The 21,680-nt window shown below is 46.4% G+C and overlaps 2 protein-coding genes across 2 annotated transcripts in view; one reads left to right on the top strand and one right to left on the bottom strand.

Moving 5' to 3' along the window:
• The window catches only part of DMPK (DM1 protein kinase), a 399,930-nt gene that overhangs the window by 356,480 nt on the left and 21,770 nt on the right, over positions 1–21,680 (top strand). The window lies entirely within an intron of this gene.
• LOC134407807 (gastric inhibitory polypeptide receptor-like) lies at positions 2,548–20,124 on the bottom strand. Its single transcript, XM_063139755.1, has 14 exons — positions 20,115–20,124; positions 19,708–19,808; positions 19,436–19,535; positions 17,754–17,861; positions 16,303–16,424; positions 15,040–15,143; positions 13,881–14,037; positions 13,569–13,728; positions 11,959–12,019; positions 9,483–9,552; positions 8,677–8,765; positions 5,404–5,542; positions 3,802–3,843; positions 2,548–2,886 (listed from the first exon to the last, which is right to left on the bottom strand). The coding sequence occupies exons 1-14, from the start codon at positions 20,122–20,124 to the stop codon at positions 2,548–2,550; spliced, it is 1,602 nt and encodes a 533-aa protein (XP_062995825.1).

The following is a 21,680-nucleotide window of genomic DNA, read 5'->3' as shown; positions in this document are numbered from 1 at the left end:
AAGGAGGGCAGGACTTACATAAACGCTCACACTCACCCTCCACCGAATCTGGTTTTAATGCTCTGGGGTATGCAAAGTGCCTCTGGGCATATGCAGAGTGCCAACACACAACTGCTGAATGACTACAGCTAGATAGGGTGACCCTATGAAAAGGAGGACAGGGCTCCTGTACCTTTAACAGTTGCATAGAAAAGGGAATTTCACCAGGTGTCATTTGTATATATGGAGGACCTGGTGAAATTCCCTCTTCATCATAACAGTTAAAGCTGCAGGAGCTATACTAGAGTGACCAGATTTAAAAGAGGGCAGGGCACCTGCAGCTTTAACTGCTGTGATAAAGAGGGAATTTCACCAGGTGCTGCAGGCATAAGACACCTGCTGAAATGTCCTTTTCAATACAACTGTTAAAGCTACAGGATCCCTGTCCTCCTTTTCATAGGGTCACCCTACTTTATCAGATGCATGAAATGTTAACACGAGTCTCAGGTACACATACAGTAGGGTGACCAACTGTCAGGATTTCCCCGGATTTGTCCTTGTTTTTGTTCTTTCCATGGTGTCAGGGGGGATTTTCTATAATTTTCAATAATGTCCTGGAATGACACCCCTTCCTCTTTAAGGCTGCCATTAGCATGGCAGGAGGGAGTGACATGCTTTCTTGAGGCACATCATTCCCCCACCCCGAGCTCCAATTGAGGTCTTAAAGGGGAAAGTGGGTCATTCATGGACGTTATAGAAAAGGCCCCAGTTGGAGTGGATGGTGGTGGTGCAGAATGAAATCCTTTCCCCTCCTCAACTCCAATCGGGTTCTTTAAGGTGGCGGGGGAATAACGTACTTTCTGCAGGACTCAGAAAGCTGCTTCCCCTCACACACACACACTAGGTGTCCTCTTTTTTGTTTTCCCAAATATGGTCACCCTAACATACAGTACATATTGTGTGGGAGTGTGTGTGGATAAGCAGGGCGTTGAATTGTAAACGGTGAGGATAGAAGGAAATTAAATGCAGACAGTGTTGGCTGGGACAATCACATTATTAACATTGGCCATTCACAAAACAGCCGGTGCTAATTGCATAAACATTCTGGCACTAGGTAAGCTAATTAAACACATGTAGTGATAAAAATCTTTTATCTTGATTATCTATCCCCTGTAGCGATCCAGCAGGATCTGTTGACGAACTGTAACTCAGTAGTTTCCCACTATAATCTTCCTTTTAGGGTTTTTTTTCCTCCTCCACAATGGCCACATTAAAGTTGGTCTCTTGAATATGTTCAGCTGACTTTAGTTTTATACATGTAGATTACATTTTCTAGACACAGGTAAATGTGTAATACAGATACGGATAAATAAGTGCAATGCTGCGTTAGTATTTTGAAGAAAACAGTCTTTTGAGAGTACGATATCAACCACTTATTAGCTTTGTGGACGTTTCTCTGGCTACTATTAATTTGTGTGATTCAAAATAACTATTCGAAAAAGGTAATTCAAAACAGAAGTATGCCAGAGACCTGTTGAAAATATGTCTTTGTCACTGATTTTCAGTTGAAAACTGAAACTTTGCATGCTTATATTATGAAATTTCATATTCAGAGGTTGCATGTAAACACTGGAATTGTATTTCTGTTGTCATTTTCAGATTCTTATGGTTTTCCACCTGTTTGTATTTTCACTTTAGGGTCAGTGACAGCGTGTCCTGGGAGGCTGAAGTGATGTCATGAATTCTAGTTTTGGAATTCATGACATCAGATTTGGAACAATTTATTCTTTCCCGTAAAGACTGGCCTGTTTGCCCTATGTAGAATGCCGAATGTAGAACGTTCTGTATATATACCCGAATCTTTATGGATCTGATAAAGCTGTGGCACCCCGGCTGTGGAATGACCTCCCCAGAGAGGTCCGCCTGGCGCCTACACTGTACTCTTTTCGTCGCCAGCTGAAGACCTTTTTATTCTCTCAGTATTTTAACACTTAATTTTAACTTAAATTTAAATTTTACTGCTCTAACTCTGTATTTTAATCTTATATCAATTTTGCTGCGTGGTTTTTATCCTGGTTGTGCTTTTGATACTGTATTTTGTATTTGTGTTTTTAACCTGTTGGTAGTTTTATTATGGTTTTTATTTTTGTGAACCGCCCAGAGAGCTTCGGCTATTGGGCGGTATAAAAATGTAATAAATAAATAAATAATAAATAAATAAAAATACAGTCTACAAAACCAGATGCCCAAATAAACACGTTAGTCTTTAAGGCGCTACAAGACTCCTTGAGGTTTTAGCTTGTTCTTGGCCATCCAGAAAGGTGAGCAGCTACCTTCTCCACTCACCGAGACTTCCAGGCACTGAATTAAGCGCACAATTCACATATCACTTTATTATTATTATTATTATTATTATTATTATTATTATTATTATTATGGATTCCCCCTCCTTCCAGATATCCACAAGTGTACTGTCTTTCTTTCAAACAGTCCAGAAAGGCCCTTGTGCTTTGGAAGGTTGACGCGTCCTTTCCTATCTTCTTGGATGATGCAAAGGAGCTGGGGGGATCAACAGCTGTTTTCGGGGCGAGCAGTGCATTCACGTGCATCCTTGCCGGCAGGTGGCTGTTGCACCTTGTCCTCCTCCGTTGTCTGGACAGGGATGTACCAATAGGGTTTGCTGCCCACAGGTGTCTTTTGGAACAGGGCGTTTGCTGTTGCGTGCTCCAGGCCGCCAGGGGGAACCTTTGACCCCGGGGTTTCGCGGGGCCGGGGACAGCCGGCCTTCTGGCAGCGGCTGCTTCGGCTACGCCAGGAAGCCCAGTGGCTGAAGCTGTGGCCCTGCTTCTCGAGAAGGCTGGTGCCCAACTGACACCTCTGCCATTTCCTTTGGATCTCAGACTGGACCTGGAGGGAGAAAAGAAGAGAGGGGGTTGGTGGAAGGCGGGAGAAGGGTGTGGATTTTAAAGGGGCTGAAGGGGACACACACCCCTCCCCAGGAAGAAAAGATCCAATGGTTGGGGGGTTTGAGCTAAGAAAAAAGGCAAATACAGGGAGACATGATAGAAGTGCACAAAACAATGTAGAGAACACAGACAAAACTAGAACCCAGCAGGGCCATCGCATGAAGATGAATGGTGGGAGACTCAGGACAAATAAAAGACTTCTTCACACAGCGCCTATTTAAACTATGGAACTCACTGCCACAAGATGTAGGGATGGCCACAAATTTGGATGGCTTTCAAAGGCAGTGAGATAAATTCTTGGAGGAGAAGGGTAACCGTGGCTACTTGTCCTTGGGGCTATATGCTGCCTCCAGTATCGGAAGCCGTATTCCTCTGTTTGCCGGTTGCTGGGGAACATGGGCAGGAGGGTGCTATTACATTCATGTCTTGGTTTTAGGCTTCCCGTTAGGGCATCTTGTTGGCCACTGAGGGCTGGACGAGATGCTCGGCTTTTGGTCTGATCCAGCAAAGCTCTTTTTATATTCTTAAGCAGCCCATCTAAGTGGAGCAGACAGGACTCCGGTCTTCGCTTCTAGCTCCAGAGGGCAATGACCCAAGCCCAGGGATGGGCTTGCTTGACCCTACCTGGGTCTTGATTTTGTTGCAGCTTCTGGCATAGCTGAACCATCACTGTGAATGAGGAACATGCTCCCGACTCCTCTACCAGAAGTGGTGAGTTCTGGGGCCTACCCCTCAAGCTCAAGCAGGGACACCATTGAACTACTCCACCAAAGGCCACAAAGAACACTGAGCCAGCCACACGTATACGTGCACAACTGGGAGGTGGGGTTCAGGAGGATCTTTCTAATGGCCTTACCTCCTTGTTGACGAAACAGTAGAGGACGCTCACCAGCAAGCCCTGGAAGATGAAGACGTAATGGCAAATATAAGGCCAAATAATAGCAAGTAATGGTACAGTACACTGATCCCTACTGCCACCTTGTATTGGTTTTATACCTGTTTAACTGTGAAAGGCCACCATCACTCTTAGGACCGTTCCTGAGCTATAAGAACGGAGGCACTGTTCTCTAGCTTGCCCCCAACAGGTGTTATTCAGCCTCCTCGGTGATGGCTTCAGAGTTACTGGAATTTCCCCCCTGGAGAAACGCAACAAGGCTTCCTGATTTTAGACGAATGCTGAAGGCATTTTATGGTCAATATGCTGCTTTTTTTAAACAGATCAAATGTCTAAGTCTGGTTTTAATGCTGTATATTTTAATTAGTAATTTCCAGAGGGAAATTCCTCCCTTCCTACACGCCCACCGGCATGCGTACAAGAATCTGGCAATTTGAGGTTAGCATGTCATGCATCTGATGAAGTGGACAGCGTCCGCAAAAGCTTATACTGAAATAGATTTGTTAGGGTTGGATTCAGGATCTGCCTTCCGTGAGAGGAAGGGCACTATGCGCAGAGGGTCGTTGTGTTCTGAGAAACACGATAGGATTGAAGCTTTGCTTATTGCCCTTATTATCTTTTTAAGTTCTTGATATTATTATAAATTTACTATAGATTTATTCTATATCGGAAATTTCATACCAGTCCATGTATCCCTAGCTGTGTTCGACATATACGTCAACATCTCAGAGTCAATTGTGTGTGAAATGAATTTCCACCATATAGCACTAAATGCTAGTGGCTCATCTTTGCCTTGTAGTACTCGTAACTTATGTGTTATTTTTTCACAAACTGCAGCAGACCATGCGTTCTTATACCATGCCTCTTTGTCAAGATGATCCAAATTTTCCACTGTTGGTCTCGGTCTCACAGCTGCTGTTAAGAAAGTTACTAATTGTTTGGCTACAATATGTTCATCAATAAGTGCTAGTATTAACATTCAAAGCCCTAAACGGCTTGAGGCCAGGCTATCTGAAGGAATGCCTCCTCCCATATGTACCTGGCCGGATCCTAAGTTCATCCTCAGGGGTCCTTCTCCGCGAGCCCCTGCCAAAGGAAGTGAGGCAGGTGGCTACCAGGAGGACGGCCTTCTTTGCTGTGGCACCCCAGCTGTGGAATGAGCTCCCTAAGGAGGTTCGCTTGGCACCTACGTTATATGTTTTTAGACGCCAGGTGAAGACCTTTTTATTCTCCCAGCATTTTAACAGTCTATAAATAAATTTTAACTTGGTGTTTTAAATTCGTAATTTTGCATTGCTGCTGTTTTTATCTGGTTGAGTTTTTATATTGTACTTTATATGATGGTTTTATACTGTTGTTTTATACTTTGAATGTTTTTAATTTTTGTGAACCGCCCAGAGAGCTCCGGCTATTGGGCGGTATAGAAATGTAATAAATAAATAAATAAATTTTTGTCATAATACAAGGATAATGAAAATAAATCTGGGGTAAAATGAATGTATTCCTTTGTTATCGGTAATAACTGATGGCTGGCCGCTTCCACATCCAAGCTGTGCCCCTTACCTGGAGGGAGTTGAGGAAGAGTTCAAAGAAGAATTTGACGTAGCGTAAGCTGCCTTGGGCCTGCTCTTCGGTGACCAGTGCAAACACAACCTCGTGAACACCCAGCAGGGGGATGAGGGTCAGCGTGGACTTGGCCAGTCTAAAAACGGGCAAAGAAATGAACCTCGTGTGAGCGGGGGTGTGTGTGGGTGTTTCGTGCGGGTGCAAGTGTGAAGCAGAGAACCGAAAGGCACTTTACCCATACTGAGCACCACACCATTCAGTTGGAAAAGTCAGATGTACGTATTGCCAAATGTTTTCCAGGCTCAAATCGAGGTGTTGGCGTTAACCTTCCACAGAGAAGCAAAAGAAACTAAGCCTAACCCCTTGCAATTAAAAGCGGTGAACTGAGCCAGATCTACATGTCGTTGCGAAGGTGCTTCCGTGCGCCTTTTTAAAAGACGTACCTAAAAGAAGCGCCTCTTTCTTTACTGTGTGTACTGTGAGCTAGGCAGCACCGCCTGCGGAAGAATCTCTACCCCAGTCAAAGACGCTGCTCGGGCTGCTTCCCCCTCGCGTGTTCTTCCATTTGAATAATCCCCCCTCCCACCCGGCGGCTCTTCCGGCGCATCCCGGTGGCGGCGGCTCCTCCTGCAAAACACTTTTCTCCCTCGGTGTGTTTGTATTTGTGTGTTTGTGTGCGAGCACACACCGAAGAGAGTCCCGGGGAGATGACACCACGGGGGAGAGCGAGAGGCAGGAGCCACGCGAGGGGGAAGCGGCCCGAGCAGCGCCTTTGAATGGGGTAGAGATTCTTCCGCAGGCGGCGCTGCCTAGCTCACAGTACACACAGTAAAGAAAGAGGTGCTTCTTTTAGGTATGTCTTTAAAAAAGGCGCACGGAAGCGCCTTCGCAACGACGTGTAGATCTGGCCCTGGGGAAAAGGGGTGGAAAGACTGCTGATGGTTCCACTATCAATGGTCATATACAGGTAATTGCTTAAACTGCCTTTAATATATTATGTACCAAAGCTGTTCAGTATACTTCAAGAACATCTGAACTATATAGTATTACATAAAACCATCAATTAAAAACAATAAAACCAAACCAAACGCTTTTCAACCCAATATGGTCTTCCTCAGCGGTATACTAAAATTAACATACATATGAAGTACAGAAAATTGTTTTTGGATCGTTTTGGCTACTATTCTGATGCTTTTTAAAAAAAAGGCTATAAAAAGCCTACTGGATTCAGGTTCTTTCTCAAGCTACTGGCTTTTATGTAAGCCCTCCCGTCCCACCTGAAAAGGTGGTTTAAGACTGACAAAGAGCTATTTTATGCAACAGGTCTAGCACTACTTGTGATACTTCAGTATGTTACTATTCGGGCTGCTAATGTGAAGCAGAGAACCGAAAGGCACTTTACCCGTACTGAGCACCACTCCAGTCAGTTGGAGAATTCAGACGTACGTATTGCCAAATGTTTTCCAGGCTCAAATCGAGGTGTTGGTGTTAACCTTCCAACATGCAATCCTATGCATGTTAAGACAGGGAGAGAAAAGTCCTACAAGTCCCAGCATGGCTGCGGAATTTTTCTGTCTAAACATGTATAGGATTGCACCCTGGCTGTTGGAGGGACCACTTGTCTATGAATAGACTTACTCGGTTACTAAGATCAGCAGGAAAGGTCCTTTCAAAAATATCCTCTCCCTCACACACACACACCCGCATTGCAGAGACCTACTTGTGAGAAAGGGCCTTCTCCTGCATTTCTCCCAAATCCTGGAACACCCACCCAATAATAATAATAATAATAATAATAATAATAATAATAATAATAATAATAGGAAAGGAACCACTCGTGCAAGCACTGAGTCATTACTGACTCTTGGAGGGATGCCAGCTTTCGCTGACGTTTTCTTGGCAGGCCTTATAGCGGGGTGGTTTGCCGTTGCCTTCCCCGGCCGTTATTACCTTTCCCCCAGCCAACTGAGTACTCATTTTACGGACCTCGGGAGGATGGAAGGGTGAGTCGACCTGAGCCGGCTGCCTGAAACCAGCTTCTGCTGGGATCGAACTCAGACCGTGGGGAGAGTTTCGGCTGCAGTAACTGCTGCTTTACCACTCTGCGCCACACGAGGCTCAATAATAATAATAATAATAATAATAATAATAATAATAATAATTTTATTTATTTATTTATTACTCGCCTCTCCCTCTGGATCGAGGCGGGGAACAACACCAAACACAATATAATACATAAAATTAGTTAAAAGAGCATATAAAATCAATACAATCTTAAAATAACCATCACAGCATCTTAAAATTCTTAGGTTTAAAAGTAGAGTTGCTATTCGTCCTCCGCTCTCTCTGCTTTCAGGAAAAAGGGTCAAAGCACATCTTTTTAACTTGACTTTTTAAATTACTATTATGTTTTAAGGTTCTTTTTTTAATGTTTTACAAGGCTTTTATTTGATTATGGTTTTTAATTTCTGATATTTTTGTAAATTGCCTTGGATGGTTTCAGAAAGGCACTGTAAAAACGCAATAAATAATAATATTAATAACAATGAAGCAAATGCCTTCCTCCCTGTGTTTGCAAACAGAATGGGAATGGAACTCTGGGTAGAAACACGTTACTCTTGAAATCTTTCTTCAAAGTGCCTGATTGGTTGATGAAACAACCAGCATTCTCATTGGACAGGGCTGCCTATATAACTTCTGCACCACCTCAGGGACATCCAGAGCTCCTCTACAGAATACTTTTATCCCCCAGCTTTACCAAGCCTTCTCCTCCTGGATTCTTTACGAGATCAAGCTCGGCTTCTTCCCTTTGGCTTCTGCTTGCTTCCCCAACCCCCCAGGGATTTCTTTTCTCCGCAAGTTCTATACATTTTATTAAACAGCCAGTAGATGGCACTGTGGTATAGCGCAATTGCACACTTTACACTCAGCAATATTGTGCTTCCCAGATTTAATACCACATTTTTCCCATTAAGGGAAAAGCCGCAATATTGGTCACAAAGTACGGGAGAGCCCTGGAGATGGACGGCATCGTGTAAAGGACCTGCTAACTTCCGTGAATGACCAATCATAAGCACACAATAAAAAACTGGAGTAGAGAAGCCCATAATCTCCCTGTTTCTCCTTCCAAAGACTTCAGCTGTTGCCTTCAGCTTGGTTTCCTTCTTCTTTTTCGGGCATTTTTTTCCTGGCTCTAGACAATGCAGGAAAGGAATCTGCATCATAGTGATAATCCCATCTCTTTACTTGACTCAGCAGTTTCTTCCCTACCTAAATTTATAGTCCGTGTAACGCATCTGTTGTGCCCGGAGCTTGGAGACCAGGATCTTAATAATGCGAATGAAGATCACAAAGTTGACCTGGGAAATGAGAAAGGCAGAAGGATTCTAACTCATAGTAAACTCAGCAACTTAATAAAAACATTGCCCCAGTGTGTGGCAGCTATGAAAAAGGCAGCACATAGCCATCAGGGCCTCCAGGAGTTTATCCAACCCCCTTTTAAAGCCATCCAAATGGGTGGCCGTCACCGCACCTGGTGGCAGTGAGTTCCATAGTTTAACTATGCACTGTGTGAAGAGATCCTTCTTTTTATTTGTCCTGGATCTCCCACCAATCAGCTCCATGAGATGACTCCGGGTTTTTGTATTTTGAGAGTGGGAGAAAAATGTCTCCCTCTCCATTCTCCACACCATGCATAATTTTGTCCACCTCTATCATGTCTCCCCTCAGCCTCCTTTTTCCCAAGCTATACAATCCCAGCTGTTGTAACCTTCCATGATAGGGGAGATGCTCCAGCCCCTTCATCATTTTAGTTGCCCTTTTGTGCACTTTTTCCAGCTCTGTAATATCTTTTTTTAGGTGTGGTGACCAGAACTGCACACAGTATTCTCAGTTTGGTCGCACCACAGAGTTGTAGGAAGGCAGTATGATAACAGCAGTAGGATCGCTTTGGGTTGAAATGAGTGAGGCCTCCAGCTCAGAACTGGTGCCTGCCAGTCAGAGTGGTCAGTACTGGGCAAGAGGGATGCGTGATCTGACTCCGAATTTGGCAGCCCCTCCGCTCCTATGCAACTTACAACGATGGCGAGCAGAATGGGGCAACGGATAATCCACCAGTAGCCCATGTTGTCATTTCTCTCCCAGCATCTGGGGGGAAAAGTCCAATTAAAAGGTATCAACGGATTGGGGTGGAGAGAGAAGAAAAAAAGCCAGAATGGGTCTACCTACAATGATTTAGCTATTGATCATCAGGAGCGGATCTACACAGAGTCGTCGGGGCGCCCTGAAGGCGCTTGCGTGCGGTTCCAGGGCGCCCCGAAACTTCTAGTGTAGATCCTGATCCGCCTTCCCCAATGCCCCCCGTCCCCACCCTGCCGTGCTGGCCAAACAAGTCCCCACAGCCTTCTCCGGGCACTCCCGGGGTTCTGCCTCCCCTCCCTCCCCCATCTCCTTCCCTCCCCGCCTCCTTTCGCCCAGCTGCCCTCGAGCGAAGCCCTACCAAGCTCGTGCGGGTGTGCGTGCGTGCGTCTCTCTCTCTCTCTCCGTCTCCCTCCCCCTCACTCTCACTGCCGCCAACCGGAGCGAGAAAAACTCAGGATCTACACTAGGAGTTTCGGGGCACCCTGGAGCCGCACGCAAGCGCTTTCGGGGCGCCCCGACGACTCTGTGTAGATCCGCTCCAGGTCTCTCTTTCACTCTTACGCACACATGCCTGCCTTTATTCTGGATGGGCTGCTATTACCAAAATGTTAGTCAATGAATGGCTTGAACAAGGAACCACAAACCAAAAGGGCAGCAGTTGAAGAAAGCACAAAAACAAACAATGCCAAAAAAAGCACACAACTGCGTACATATACAACACAAATAAAAGTTATCTATAGGACAGTGAAGTCAACTAACTGGTTATATCTCAAGTCTGGATTTTTACACAATTAAGTAGGTGGATTCTTAATGAAACAGATAAATAACCGAGTTGTTTCTCATAACCCTAGTCCCACGGCATTTGCTCACACACGGCGGTAAGTGTTTAACACATTCTAAAATACACTTGGAACCTTCATGCTTTCTGAGGATAATGATGTTACCCTGTATGTTATTCTATTCAAGTCTAGTTTATTCGTTTTACAGAAAATGAAACTGTTTCTCTGATGAAGTCTAACAAGACGAAACGGGATGAATACCGGATGCCTGTAACTAAGGAAAACAACTCAGTTATTTATCTGTTTCATTAAGAATCCACCTAGTTAATTGTGTAAAAATCCAAACTTCAGATATAACCAGTTAGTTGACTTAATTGTCCTATAGATAACTTTTATTTGTGTTGTATACAAATAATTTACTTTGTACACAGTTGTGTGCTTTTGGGGGCATTGTTTGTTTCTAACCAAGGAATCTCTAGCTGGGACCAAGGCCTAATCTACACCAAGCAGGATATTGCACTATGAAAGCAGTATATAAAAGGCAGGAGCCACACTAAGCAGGATATCGCACTATGAAAGCAGTCTATGGCGTGTGTCAATGGGCCCCAACAGCTGTCAGTGCAATACCGCTATAAAGCAGTCGTGTGGCTCCTGCCTTTTATATACCGCTTTCATAGTGCAATATCCTGCTTGGTGTAGATTAGGGGCGTTTCTACGGCTTCCTTTTTCCCAGGGATCATCCCGGGATCATCCCTGTGCATGCAAATGACACACAGGGGATCCCGGGAGCAGGCAAGGACAATCCCTCCATTTTCCTGGAATAATCCTTAGGTATAGAAAGGGCCTAGGTCTCCTGAGGCAAGTGCCATCCTAAAAGAGGCATTCTCTCATCTGAGAGAGCGTACAGGGAATGCCTCTTCCAAATAACCATGCATGTATCATCTAAAAAAATAAAGTGAACTTGATTTTTTTCTTGCATTTCTTTTCTGGCCCTGATGCGGGGGGTGATCAGATTTGATTACAGAGCATTTGGAAGGCACCAGCTTAGGAAAGGCTTATTCATGCTGATTTAATTAATAAAATAATTAACTGACTAAAGCTCGATAAATGAATTGACTAACAGCGCAATCTTATGCATGTTTAGACAGGAAAAAAAACTCCTACAACGCCCAGCATGCCCTATGCTTCCTCAGAAGTAAGTCCCATTGCGTTCAGTGGGATTTACTCTCACGTAAATTGCTAACATTTTTATCCCACCCTTACTCCAAGGAGTTCAGGGTGACTTCTCCTCTCCATTTTTATCCTCACAACAACAACAACAACAACAACAACCCTGTGAGGTAGTTTAAGTTGAATGTTATTGGCCCAGGATCACCCAGTGAGTTTCATGGCTGGGTGGGGATTTGAACTTGGGTCTCCCTGATCCTAGTCTGACTCGATAATTACAACACTAGACATAGGACTGGAACCTACGGTTTCTTTAGTCACGTGAGAGCCCTGAAGATTTACCTCACAGGGTTGTTGTGAGGGAGAGAACTATGTACGCCACCTTGAGGAAGGATACAAATATTGTAATTATAATGATCATAATGAATCAAAACTAGAGAAGAAGACTTATGCCTGGTAGACTTACTCGTTATTTTCGTAAAGGTATCTCACAATCACCCAAGGGATGACAAAAAGGATCGGTGTCCCTGCAGAGGGAGACAAAGAGACATCAGATAGTACAGGCCTCATCAGAACTGTCTGGATAAGGGGTACAATCAGGGCTGGTGCCACACTATTTTGCGCCCTAGGCAGCTGAGCTGCTTTCATCCACCCAACCCACCCCCACCCCCACCCCAGTGTACCTGGGCACGGGGCGCCATCTTGCCCACCCAGCCGAAGTGAAGCCAGGACGCTGGGGTGGGGTGGGCGGCTTCGGAAAGGTGCGCCTGGCCGGAAGGCGCTCTGGGAGAGTGACTTCTGGGTGCGCTGTTCCGAAGCTGCCCGCCCGCTCCCCCACCCCAGCGTACTGGCTTCGCTTCAGCTGGGTGCCCACCCAGCCAAAGCGAAGCCAGGAAGCTGGAGTGGGGCGGGCGGGCATGGCTTCACCTTGGCTGAGTGGGCGCCCAGCCAAAATGAAGCCAGGACGCTGGGGTGGAGGGGCCGAGGGGCGGGCAGCTTGGGAATGGCGCGCCCAGCCGGAAGCCACTCTGGGAGAGCAACTTCCAGGGGCGCCGTTCTGAAGCTGCCCGCCCGCCCCAGTGTCCTGGCTTCGCTTCGGCTGGGCGTCCACCCAGCCAAAGCGAAGCCAGGATGCTGGAGTGGGGGGGGGGGCAGGTGTGGCTTTGCTTCGGCTCGGTGGGTGCCGAGCCGAAGCGAAGCAAGGATGCTGGGGCGGGCGGGTGGCTTCGGAACGGCGCACCTGGAAGCCTCCCTCTTAGAGCTGCTGTGAGACAGCTGCTTCCGGGTGTGGTGTTCAGCGCCCTCCCCTTACCTTGGTGCTCTAGGCGGACGCCTGAATGGCCTCTATGGTAGCACCGGCCTTGGGTACAATTCCCTCATCCTTCCCTTTCAATTCAGCACTCTATAGCTAGCTTCTGTGCACTTTTTGATTTAATTTTAACTGTGGGCTGTGTGAAGAAGCACTTCCAAAACGACTAAAAGGAAGTCCTTCTCCACACAGTGCACAGTTAAATTATGGAACTCACTACCACAACATGTAGCGATGGCCACCAATTTGGATGGCTTGAAAAGTGGGTTAGATAAACTCCTGGAGGCGAAGGCTATCAAGGGCTACTAGCCCTGAGGGTTGTGTGTTACCTCCAGTATCTGAGGCAGTAAGCCTGCGTGCACCAGTTGCTGGGGAACATGGGCGGGAGGGTGCTGTTGCACCATGTCCTGCTTGTTCATCCCTGGCTGATGGCTGGTTGGCCACTGTGTGAACAGAGTGCTGGACTGGATGGACCCTCGGTCTGATCCAGCATGGCCCTTCTTATGTTCCAGGCAGAGCTGACCCCACCATGAAGTCAAGTGAGGTGGCTGCCTCAGGTTGCAGATTTGGGAAATAATCAAAAGGGTGGCCCACTGTTGTTTTGAATTTATTACATGGGAAAGTGCCAGGCCCAGTTTCAGCACTGCAGTGGGCCTCGTTCTTTATATAGCTAGGACTTAATTAAAAGTAGTCTGGACGGGTTTGGAGCCATTGAGTCCCCCAAAGTCTCTTTCTCCTCAGGACATAGCACAGAACAGCCGACTCACCCCATCCGATGAACAGATAACCTGGGAAATAGCTCTCTTCGGAGAAGGCCAGCGGCCCCAACAGGTTGTGTAGATAAAGTCCCTCCACTAAGAGCCAGTAGTAGTTTGCACAGACACAGTACTGGGTTAGGATCTGGGCCAGGCGACAGCCAGTCACAGCCTGAACAGCCAGGAGAGAGAAAGAGGAGGGAATTGAATTCAAATCCAGCATTCTGCCCACTGTATCACACTGCCTTCCCGATCCAGGATGGATCGCTTCTACCAACCTGCCCCCAACCTGCAATGGGATACCCCACTGAATGGGGGTCGTACCTGTCCCATAGGGAAGCGGGAGAGATCTCCTTCATCCTGGAGCTCCTTGGGAAAGTGTAGCTGAAGGAGGAAGTCCCGGGCAAGGATGGAGACTGCCCGCAACACGTAGGACAGGAAAAGGTTCATGTGGATGTAATTGCGGATGCATCGAAGCTTCCTGGGGGTGGGGTGGGGGAGACAATAGGGGGAGGAGTCAGCTGTACCCAAATCTGCGTATCTAGCCATGATTCACGGTAGCTCATCCGAAGTTTCATTTCAGCCGGGACTCAACCTTGCAGTGGTGTTTTGTGAACGGCAACAAACTATACTGATGTGCATCAAGTGGTGAATTCTTTAACCATCAGCAGGGGGAGCTATTGCTTTAGTTAGCTCTGCTGCAAGCAAGACCCTGGTTAAAAGAACAGCCTCAGTGGGAGTCTCTATTGGAAGGACTCTGCTTCAGTGATTAAGCTAGCCCTCTCCCCTAGCATACACACCCCTGTCTTCCAGTATGGTGACATGGACCAGGACCCTGAACTCTTGTTCTCAGAGGATTCTGACCCCTCGTCCTTCGAGGAGGCTCGAGAGTTAAGAGCTTAAGAAGAGGATTTGGTCACGGAAAGCCACGATAAGTTCTCCACCACCCCAGGACATAGTTCCTTGAAAGGATCCTGGAGGGTCAACTCCCAAGAGTCCAGAGGAAGTTGCCTTGCCATCCTTGGGCTATCAGGATTCCAGCCATGGGGTCATTTGCATACCACAGCCACTCCCACATCATCACAACTTGAGGCTGCTAAAGCAGGCCAGGCCACTTCAAGAGACAAAGCCCCAGTCAGTTTAGGGGCAGAGCCAGCCAGCCAGCCTAAACACAGGCAACCTCTTATTTAAGGCTCAGTCTTGATCTGCTCCTTCTTGGAGTAATATATAGACAATTCTGTCTGTCTTCCAGCCCCAGCACTCCTCAGAGCTTTCCGTAGAGCTGACCTCTTCCCATCTGGTTTATTGGAGAAACCTGACCCAACCCGAATTCTGCTCAGGATCTGATCCATAGCAGACCCCTGCAATTTAGGCTATAGTACAGAGCATTGGCCGAAACCATGGCCTGAATTGGTATACACGTCTAGCTTTTCCTTCAAAATGTTTGGTCCCTGGGCACTTCCTGTTTTGTCCTTCTCAGTACCTGAAAGCAGCCAGTAGTGCCAGAGCCACCAGCAAAGCCACCAGTGAAAGGGAGTAGCCCACTGTGTACATCAGTCGGAACTGTTCCAGAATCCGCAAATGTTTCTGGAAGAAAATGGAAATACAGGCTATTGGCTAACTGGAATATCTACACTGGGAAATGACATCCATTTTGCTATTCTGTGTGAGGCAAAAATGCAACCACTTCATAGGGCTTATTAGCAAATATCTGGAAAGAACGTAAGAACATCAGAAGAGCCCTGATGCTGGATCAGACCAAGGGCCCATCTAGTCCAGCACTCTGTTCACACAGTGGCCATCAGCCATTGGCCATGGACCACAAGCAGGACACGGTGCAACAGCACCCTCCCGCCCATCTTCCCCAGCAACTGGTGCACGCAGGCTTACGGCCTCGAATACTGGAGGTAGCACACAACCATTAGGGCTAGTAGCCGTTCATAGCCTTCACTTCCAGGAAGTTATCCAACCCCCTTTTAAAGCCATCCAAATAGGTGCCCATCACCACATCTTGCAGTAGTGAGTTCCATAATTTAACTATGTGCTGTGTGAAGAAGTCCTTCCTCTTATTTGTCCTGGATCTCCCACCAATCAGCTTTATGGGACGACCCCAATGGGTTCTAGTATTTTGAGAGAGGGAGAAAAATGTCTCCCTAACTACATTCTCCACACCAGGCATCATTTTGTACAGAAAGGCAAGGATTTCTTGCCGAGGAAAAGCAACCTCAGAGGAGGAGGAAAGGGGGCGTTCTGGTGGGCTGGGAGGGGAGGAGCCTAGAGAGGCCAGGATATGAGATATCCGGAGGCTCTTCCAGCCTCCTTTCCTCCCCCTCTAAAGCGCCCTCGCTAGATGGGCTGGAAACCCCATCTAGCAAAAATCACCAGGGACGGGGAAGCGAAGACTGTCTCCACCACTCCTCCAATCCTGCTGGCTTCAGCCTGACAAGGCATAGGAATCTTGGAAGTCTCCAAGTTCAGAGGCTCCCATGCAGCAAGGGCATACTAGACAGGATTGCGCCCTAAATCAACTTAAAACTTTGGTTGATTAATCGACCTGTGAAATTGACTACCATTTGCATCTCTCTGTGGCAATCTTTTGGGATTGCTGAATGTGGAAAGCACGTGTGTCCATGCCTAGTGCCTCAATAGGGACTAAGAAATCAACGGCAACTCTTCATAAAGAAGGCAATTTACCCCTCCCTACCCATGCCTTCCGGATTGGGAGCTCTTGGCCCCACGGATTTACCTGGAAGGGGAACTGCTCACTGAGGCCCTCACACTGCGAATGGTCTCGCCAAGGGTGTCCAGATTCATCCAATACCCACTGTCCATCTGGGCCACATTTCTGGAACACAAAGCCGTTTCGTACTGCAGAGGAAGAAGGAGAGAGGGAGAAATGGAGCAAGATGATGAAGTTTCCTTAGTATTTAATCAGTTTTATGTATTTTATAATATTTTTGTATTCTGTGTTGTTCCCTGCCTCGATCCAGAGGGAGAAGCAGGTAAGAAATAAATATATTATTATTATTTATGATTTACTGTGGAGATGGTAACACTGAAACCATTGCCCACGTGCTGCTATTTTGCTCTTTGTACAGAAATACTAGTGAAGAGTTAGGGAAAGGAAAGGAACCTCTCGTGCAAGCACTGAGTCATTACTGACTCTTGGAGGGAAGCTGACGTTTTCTTGGCAGGCCTTATAGCGGGGTGGTTTGCCGTTGCCTTCCCCGGCCGTTATTACCTTTTCCCCAACTAAGTGGGTACTCATTTCACCGACCTCGGGAGGATGGAAGGCTGAGTCGACCCGAGCCGGCTGCCTGAAACCAGCTTCCGCTGGGATCGAACTCAGGCCGTGGGGAGAGTTTCAGCTGCAGAAACTGCTGCTTTACCGCTCTGCGCCACACGAGGCTCCTAGTGAAGAGTTAATAACCCCCTTATTATCGCCTTATCCAGGGCGTTCAACTGATTATTATATGAACTTCCTTCTTGAGGATTGCAACAGGATGGTTACAGCAAAAACTGCAAAATTTTTAGCAATTGCTATTAAAATGAGGGCTGCAATTGCACCCTGAGTTTTAAATTATATAATTTTAGCCTTAACTGTATTTAATGTTTTATTTGCTTGGAGACACTGAGTTTTTATTGTTAAGGACTTTGTTTTTTCGTGAACTCTGGACATTTATTGTCTGTTTTATGCCTTATGTTCAGTTAATTGTTCTGAATTGCAACAGCCGATGGCTTGGTACAAATAAAACTTGATTATTTACTTATTACTTATGCAGTGCCACTGGTGCAAACGGATGCCAGACCGTTTGAAAGAGACAATGGGCCAACCAAGTCAGTAATAGTATGATCTAAATGTGCCCACAAAAATTCGGCCGTGGCCATGAAACAAAAATAAATGTGGATGACGGAATCGGATTCTTTTCGTACGAGGATTTTCATTCGTTCGCAAATGCGCACTTGCGCAAATCCTCCTAAAAGAAAAACCACAACGAAAAAGCGCCAGAAGTCCACAAAATCCACCCGACTCAGGAAAGGCCGGTCTGCTGTGGAATCCACAGGCCAGAGTCATAGAAACCTGAACTCATTTGAATCCACTGGGGATTTCCCCCTGACATCACTAGTTGCAACCGAAACACATTTACTAGGGGATAAATCCCACTAAACGCAGGTGTCTTTCAAACGCACACTTACCTTGCTGGTACCAGGGGAGGTACCAGGGGCAGGGGACTTTGGCGGAGGTGTTGGGAAGGGTGTCGTCCCAGCACGCATACATGTCAAACGTACGGTTGCACACCAGGCCTGGAAGCGAGGCGGAGGAAAGGGAGGCGTTATTGTGGCCGTGACAGACCCTGGCTACAGGGCAGTGCCACGACACAGGCTCTTGACCACAGGCCTGTCCACGGACACCCCCTGCTCAAGCTAAGCGCCACCACTTTATGAGCCTGAGGTGAGAACAAACACCGCCTTTCTACAAACTACGTGGAGAAAGGGGTTAAACAGGAATAATTTCAGGAATAAAATAATGCGCTGTGAATTATATGTGCTGATGGTGAATTAATGTCAGAACGGGTGTTATATGTATAATACTGCAGATGATAAATGCCAAAGAGACATGTGGGGTTTTTGCGGTAGTAAAACAAACTGAATAAAAATTTATTTCAATGTTCACAAACTTTGTTTCATAATAAAACTTTTCAGACTCTTGTCAAAGCTTCTCATCCAATCCTTTCTCTCTTCTCATACATGCTTTCCTTTCTCTCACACCTTCATTCTTGAACTTCCTTTATTACCAGGATTGTTTAATATGCACTAACTGACTATCTGCACACTACACTCAAAAGACAACCCTCTTTACCCTGATCCTCTAATTCTCTCTCGAACCAAAGTACTTTAAAAACACCCTCAGTCGTTCCCTTATATATCCTCCTCCCCGCTCCTAAGATATTCAGTCTCCACCCACTCAGGTCAACCTTCTAAACATAGTAGACTTACAAATTTAGACATACATTAGGGAACTGACTTGTGGGGTGTAACGCCACACAGCTCTGTGGGAACTGGACACATTCGTGGAGATAGAGGAAGCGGCAGAGGGGCACGCTGGGGCAGGGGCCCTCGGCCATTGCCCCACCATGCTGACCCTTGACTCTGGCCCTGCAAATACGCACTAGCTGGAAATCTCCCCCACCATGGCACTGCCAGAAAAAGACAGAATCGCTCCGTTCCACCCTGCCTTATTAAGCAATGTGCCAAGCTCTTGCCTTATTAAGCAAATGTGCTATCTGAAGGAACGCCTCCTCCCATATGTACCTGCCCGGACCCTAAGGTCACCCTCAGGGGTCCTTCTCCTTGAGCCCCTGCCAAAGGAAGTGAGGCAGGCAGCTCCCAGGAGGACAGCCTTCTCTGCTGTGGCACCCTGGCTGTGGAATGAGCTCCCCTGAGAGGTTCGCCTGGAGCCTACACTGTACTCCTTCCGTCGCCACCTGAAGACCTTTTTATTTTCCTAGTATTTCAGCATCCTAGTCTTTTAGCTCTGCAGTTTTAAATCTGAATTTTAAATCTTTGCATTGCTGCTCGGTTGCATCTTTATATTGTATTTTTAAGCGTCCATATTTTGTATTTTATGCTGTACCTTGTCGTTTTAATTTTTGTGAACCGCCCAGAGAGCTTCGTCTATTGGGCGGGATAGAAAATAAATAAATAAATAAAATTAATCATAACTCATCCTCACAAGAAATTTCATCAGCATGTTATGGCTTCTGGAGGACATCATTTGAACAATAACGTTTTGGGAAATATAGGTAGAGGAGAGACAAAGAGAGAGAGAGAGAGAGAGAGAGAAGCCTTGAGTGGCTCAAAGCCCACATTCTACTCACTTGTGGGATGTGGATCTTCTAACATTTTGCGACTGCAGGCCTCCTGATATTGCCGCCACGCCTCAAACATATCTTTGACCGTGTTTCCAGCGGAGCTGCTCTGTGACAGGGAAGGCGGGGGAACATATCAGACACTGGAATTCGGAAACCAGGATGCATAATTGTCAAGAGCCCCCGGCTGTGCCGACAGCAGCCTTGCCCAACCTCATGCCCTCCAGGTGAGTTGCGCGACAACTCCCAGGATTCCTGGGGCAGATGGAGAATTTGCTCACCTCTGCTATCTTTTGGAGCCACACAAAAAGCAAGAGGAGTTCAAGGGGTCCCTGCATGCTTTGTTTGCAATGGGCGCACGAGGCCAGTGGGAAGCGTCCATCTCAGGGCTTGGCGGCTGGTGGCTTTTGGCATTGTGGGTCTCTGGCCACCTCCATCCACAATGGACCCAAGTCGGGCAGAAGCGTTCTAGGGGGGAACCAGCAGAGAAATGTGTCAGGCTGGGGATCACTCTGTTGACCCTGACTGAGGCACATACGGGGATGATTCGGCATCCAAAGTGTTCAAGACAGCTTCCCATTTCCCTGTTTTATCAATTCCACGCACACTCAGCTGGAAACAATTAGTAGCTTTTCGGGAAGAACTGAGGATAGCACCATCGATTTATTTATTTAATCAATTTATGTACCGCTTACCATCTCAGAAGACCCCTCTAAGTGATTTACAGAATCAGAGATTAAAATACAATAGTAAATACAAAAACCCATCCGTTAAGCTGTTTAAAGGGTTTAAAAATTTTCATACCAAAGCTAAAAACATAATGCTTAATAAACAAACAAACTGGGCAGCACAATCATTTAGCCAAGCCCTGGGGAAAGGGATGGGTTTTTAACAGGCACCTAAAGCATGCCAGAATTGGCCTTTCCCAAAGACCAGGGAAAGGGCGTTCCATAAGGCGGGTGCCACCACGGAGAAGGTCTGCTTCTGAGTTGCCACCAGATGGAATCTGCAGGTTGTAGTACACCCGGCAAGGCCTCTGCCAATGATCTTAGCGATTGCATGGGTCCATGTTCCCATGTTGTGGGCGTTTGTCATCTTACTATCATCTCCATTCAAATAGGTTGTCCAGGCTTTTGCAGTGCTCAAAAAAACCTACCAAACCTATTTAACCAGAGAGATCAGTGGGACAAAAGAAAGCAATGCCTCTATTGTAAAACCAGTTTCAACGTGCTTAAGAACAATTGTCTCTGGGATATGTTTATTGCAACCTAAACAAAACCTAAGGAGTAATATTAAAAAAGGAGACGTGTGCCTTGTCTATCAAATGTTTGGGGAAGACCGATTTGGTTGATGGCTCTAGAAGGACCTTTGTTTCGACTCGATTGAGCTCCTTCCCTTTCCCACTAAAGCCATCAGTGTCTTTAACTCAGCTGTCGCAATCATAGGTAACAGCTACCAAACACACATGTTTAGACAACAAAGTAACAGCATGTAGTTTTGTAGCCAGGCCTTCACAAAAGTGGTAAACATACCTGTCTCTGGGCTAAACTACTTTAGATTGCAAGTGGGGGCTCAGATGATTAAATGCTCTCCCTTAAAAAAAAACAAAAAACCATCCCTTCCCATAGAAACAGAGCATGTCAGGGAGAAAGCTGCCTGACACTCTAGTCTTCTGTGTGCAAGGTGTTGTTGTTTTTTAATCTCACAGAGATTTCAGTCAAGCAAGCCTGCACAATAAATCTGTAGTGAGAACTAGGCCAGTGTGTTTTAAGCATCCTCACCCCTGCTTTTTTTTGCTGTAACCACTGCAAAAAGCTGCCCTTCTTCTCCCTCCTTACAATTTCAAGAGAAGAAACATGATGTTGGAGGAACCAGGCATTCAAAGCCATCCATAACCTATCAGTATCTTGTTTCCGCACATTGATGTTTACTTGGCTAAAAGCTGTCAGGAGGAAGTAAAAATTGAAAATCGATGTTAACGTCTCAGCACTGCACTTAGGCAGGCAGGAGTAGGCTGCATCTGGCAGGCTGCATTACGGGGGAAGCAGCCCGAAATGGTAGGATATGCACAACAAGAAACACCATAAGTGAAGAACCTTGGAGACCCCCGACGTTTGGAGAAATACAAAGTCATAATAATGATTATGTAATGGGGGAAGCCTAGGAAAAAGAAACCAAATGCAGAGCTACAAGGTGGGGGATACTTGGCTCAGCAATACTACAAATGAGAAGGTTCTTGGAATTGCTGCAGATC

Source organism: Elgaria multicarinata, chromosome 13 (assembly GCF_023053635.1).
Source record: "Elgaria multicarinata webbii isolate HBS135686 ecotype San Diego chromosome 13, rElgMul1.1.pri, whole genome shotgun sequence".
In the NCBI taxonomy this organism is placed as follows: domain Eukaryota; kingdom Metazoa; phylum Chordata; class Lepidosauria; order Squamata; family Anguidae; genus Elgaria; species Elgaria multicarinata.
Note: the sequence above shows the minus strand (reverse complement) of the source record. Positions and strands in the feature narration are given on the sequence as shown.

What these genes read in the sequence shown, in the direction of transcription:
- LOC134407807 (XM_063139755.1), bottom strand. An exon ending in AGAAGATCCACATCCCACAA is followed by an intron (nt 17,862 to 19,435) that starts GTGAGTAGAATG and finishes CCTCGCTTCCAG; the next exon opens with GCCTGGTGTGCAACCGTACG. An exon ending in CCATTCTGCTCGCCATCGTT is followed by an intron (nt 8,766 to 9,482) that starts GTAAGTTGCATA and finishes CTCATTTCCCAG; the next exon opens with GTCAACTTTGTGATCTTCAT.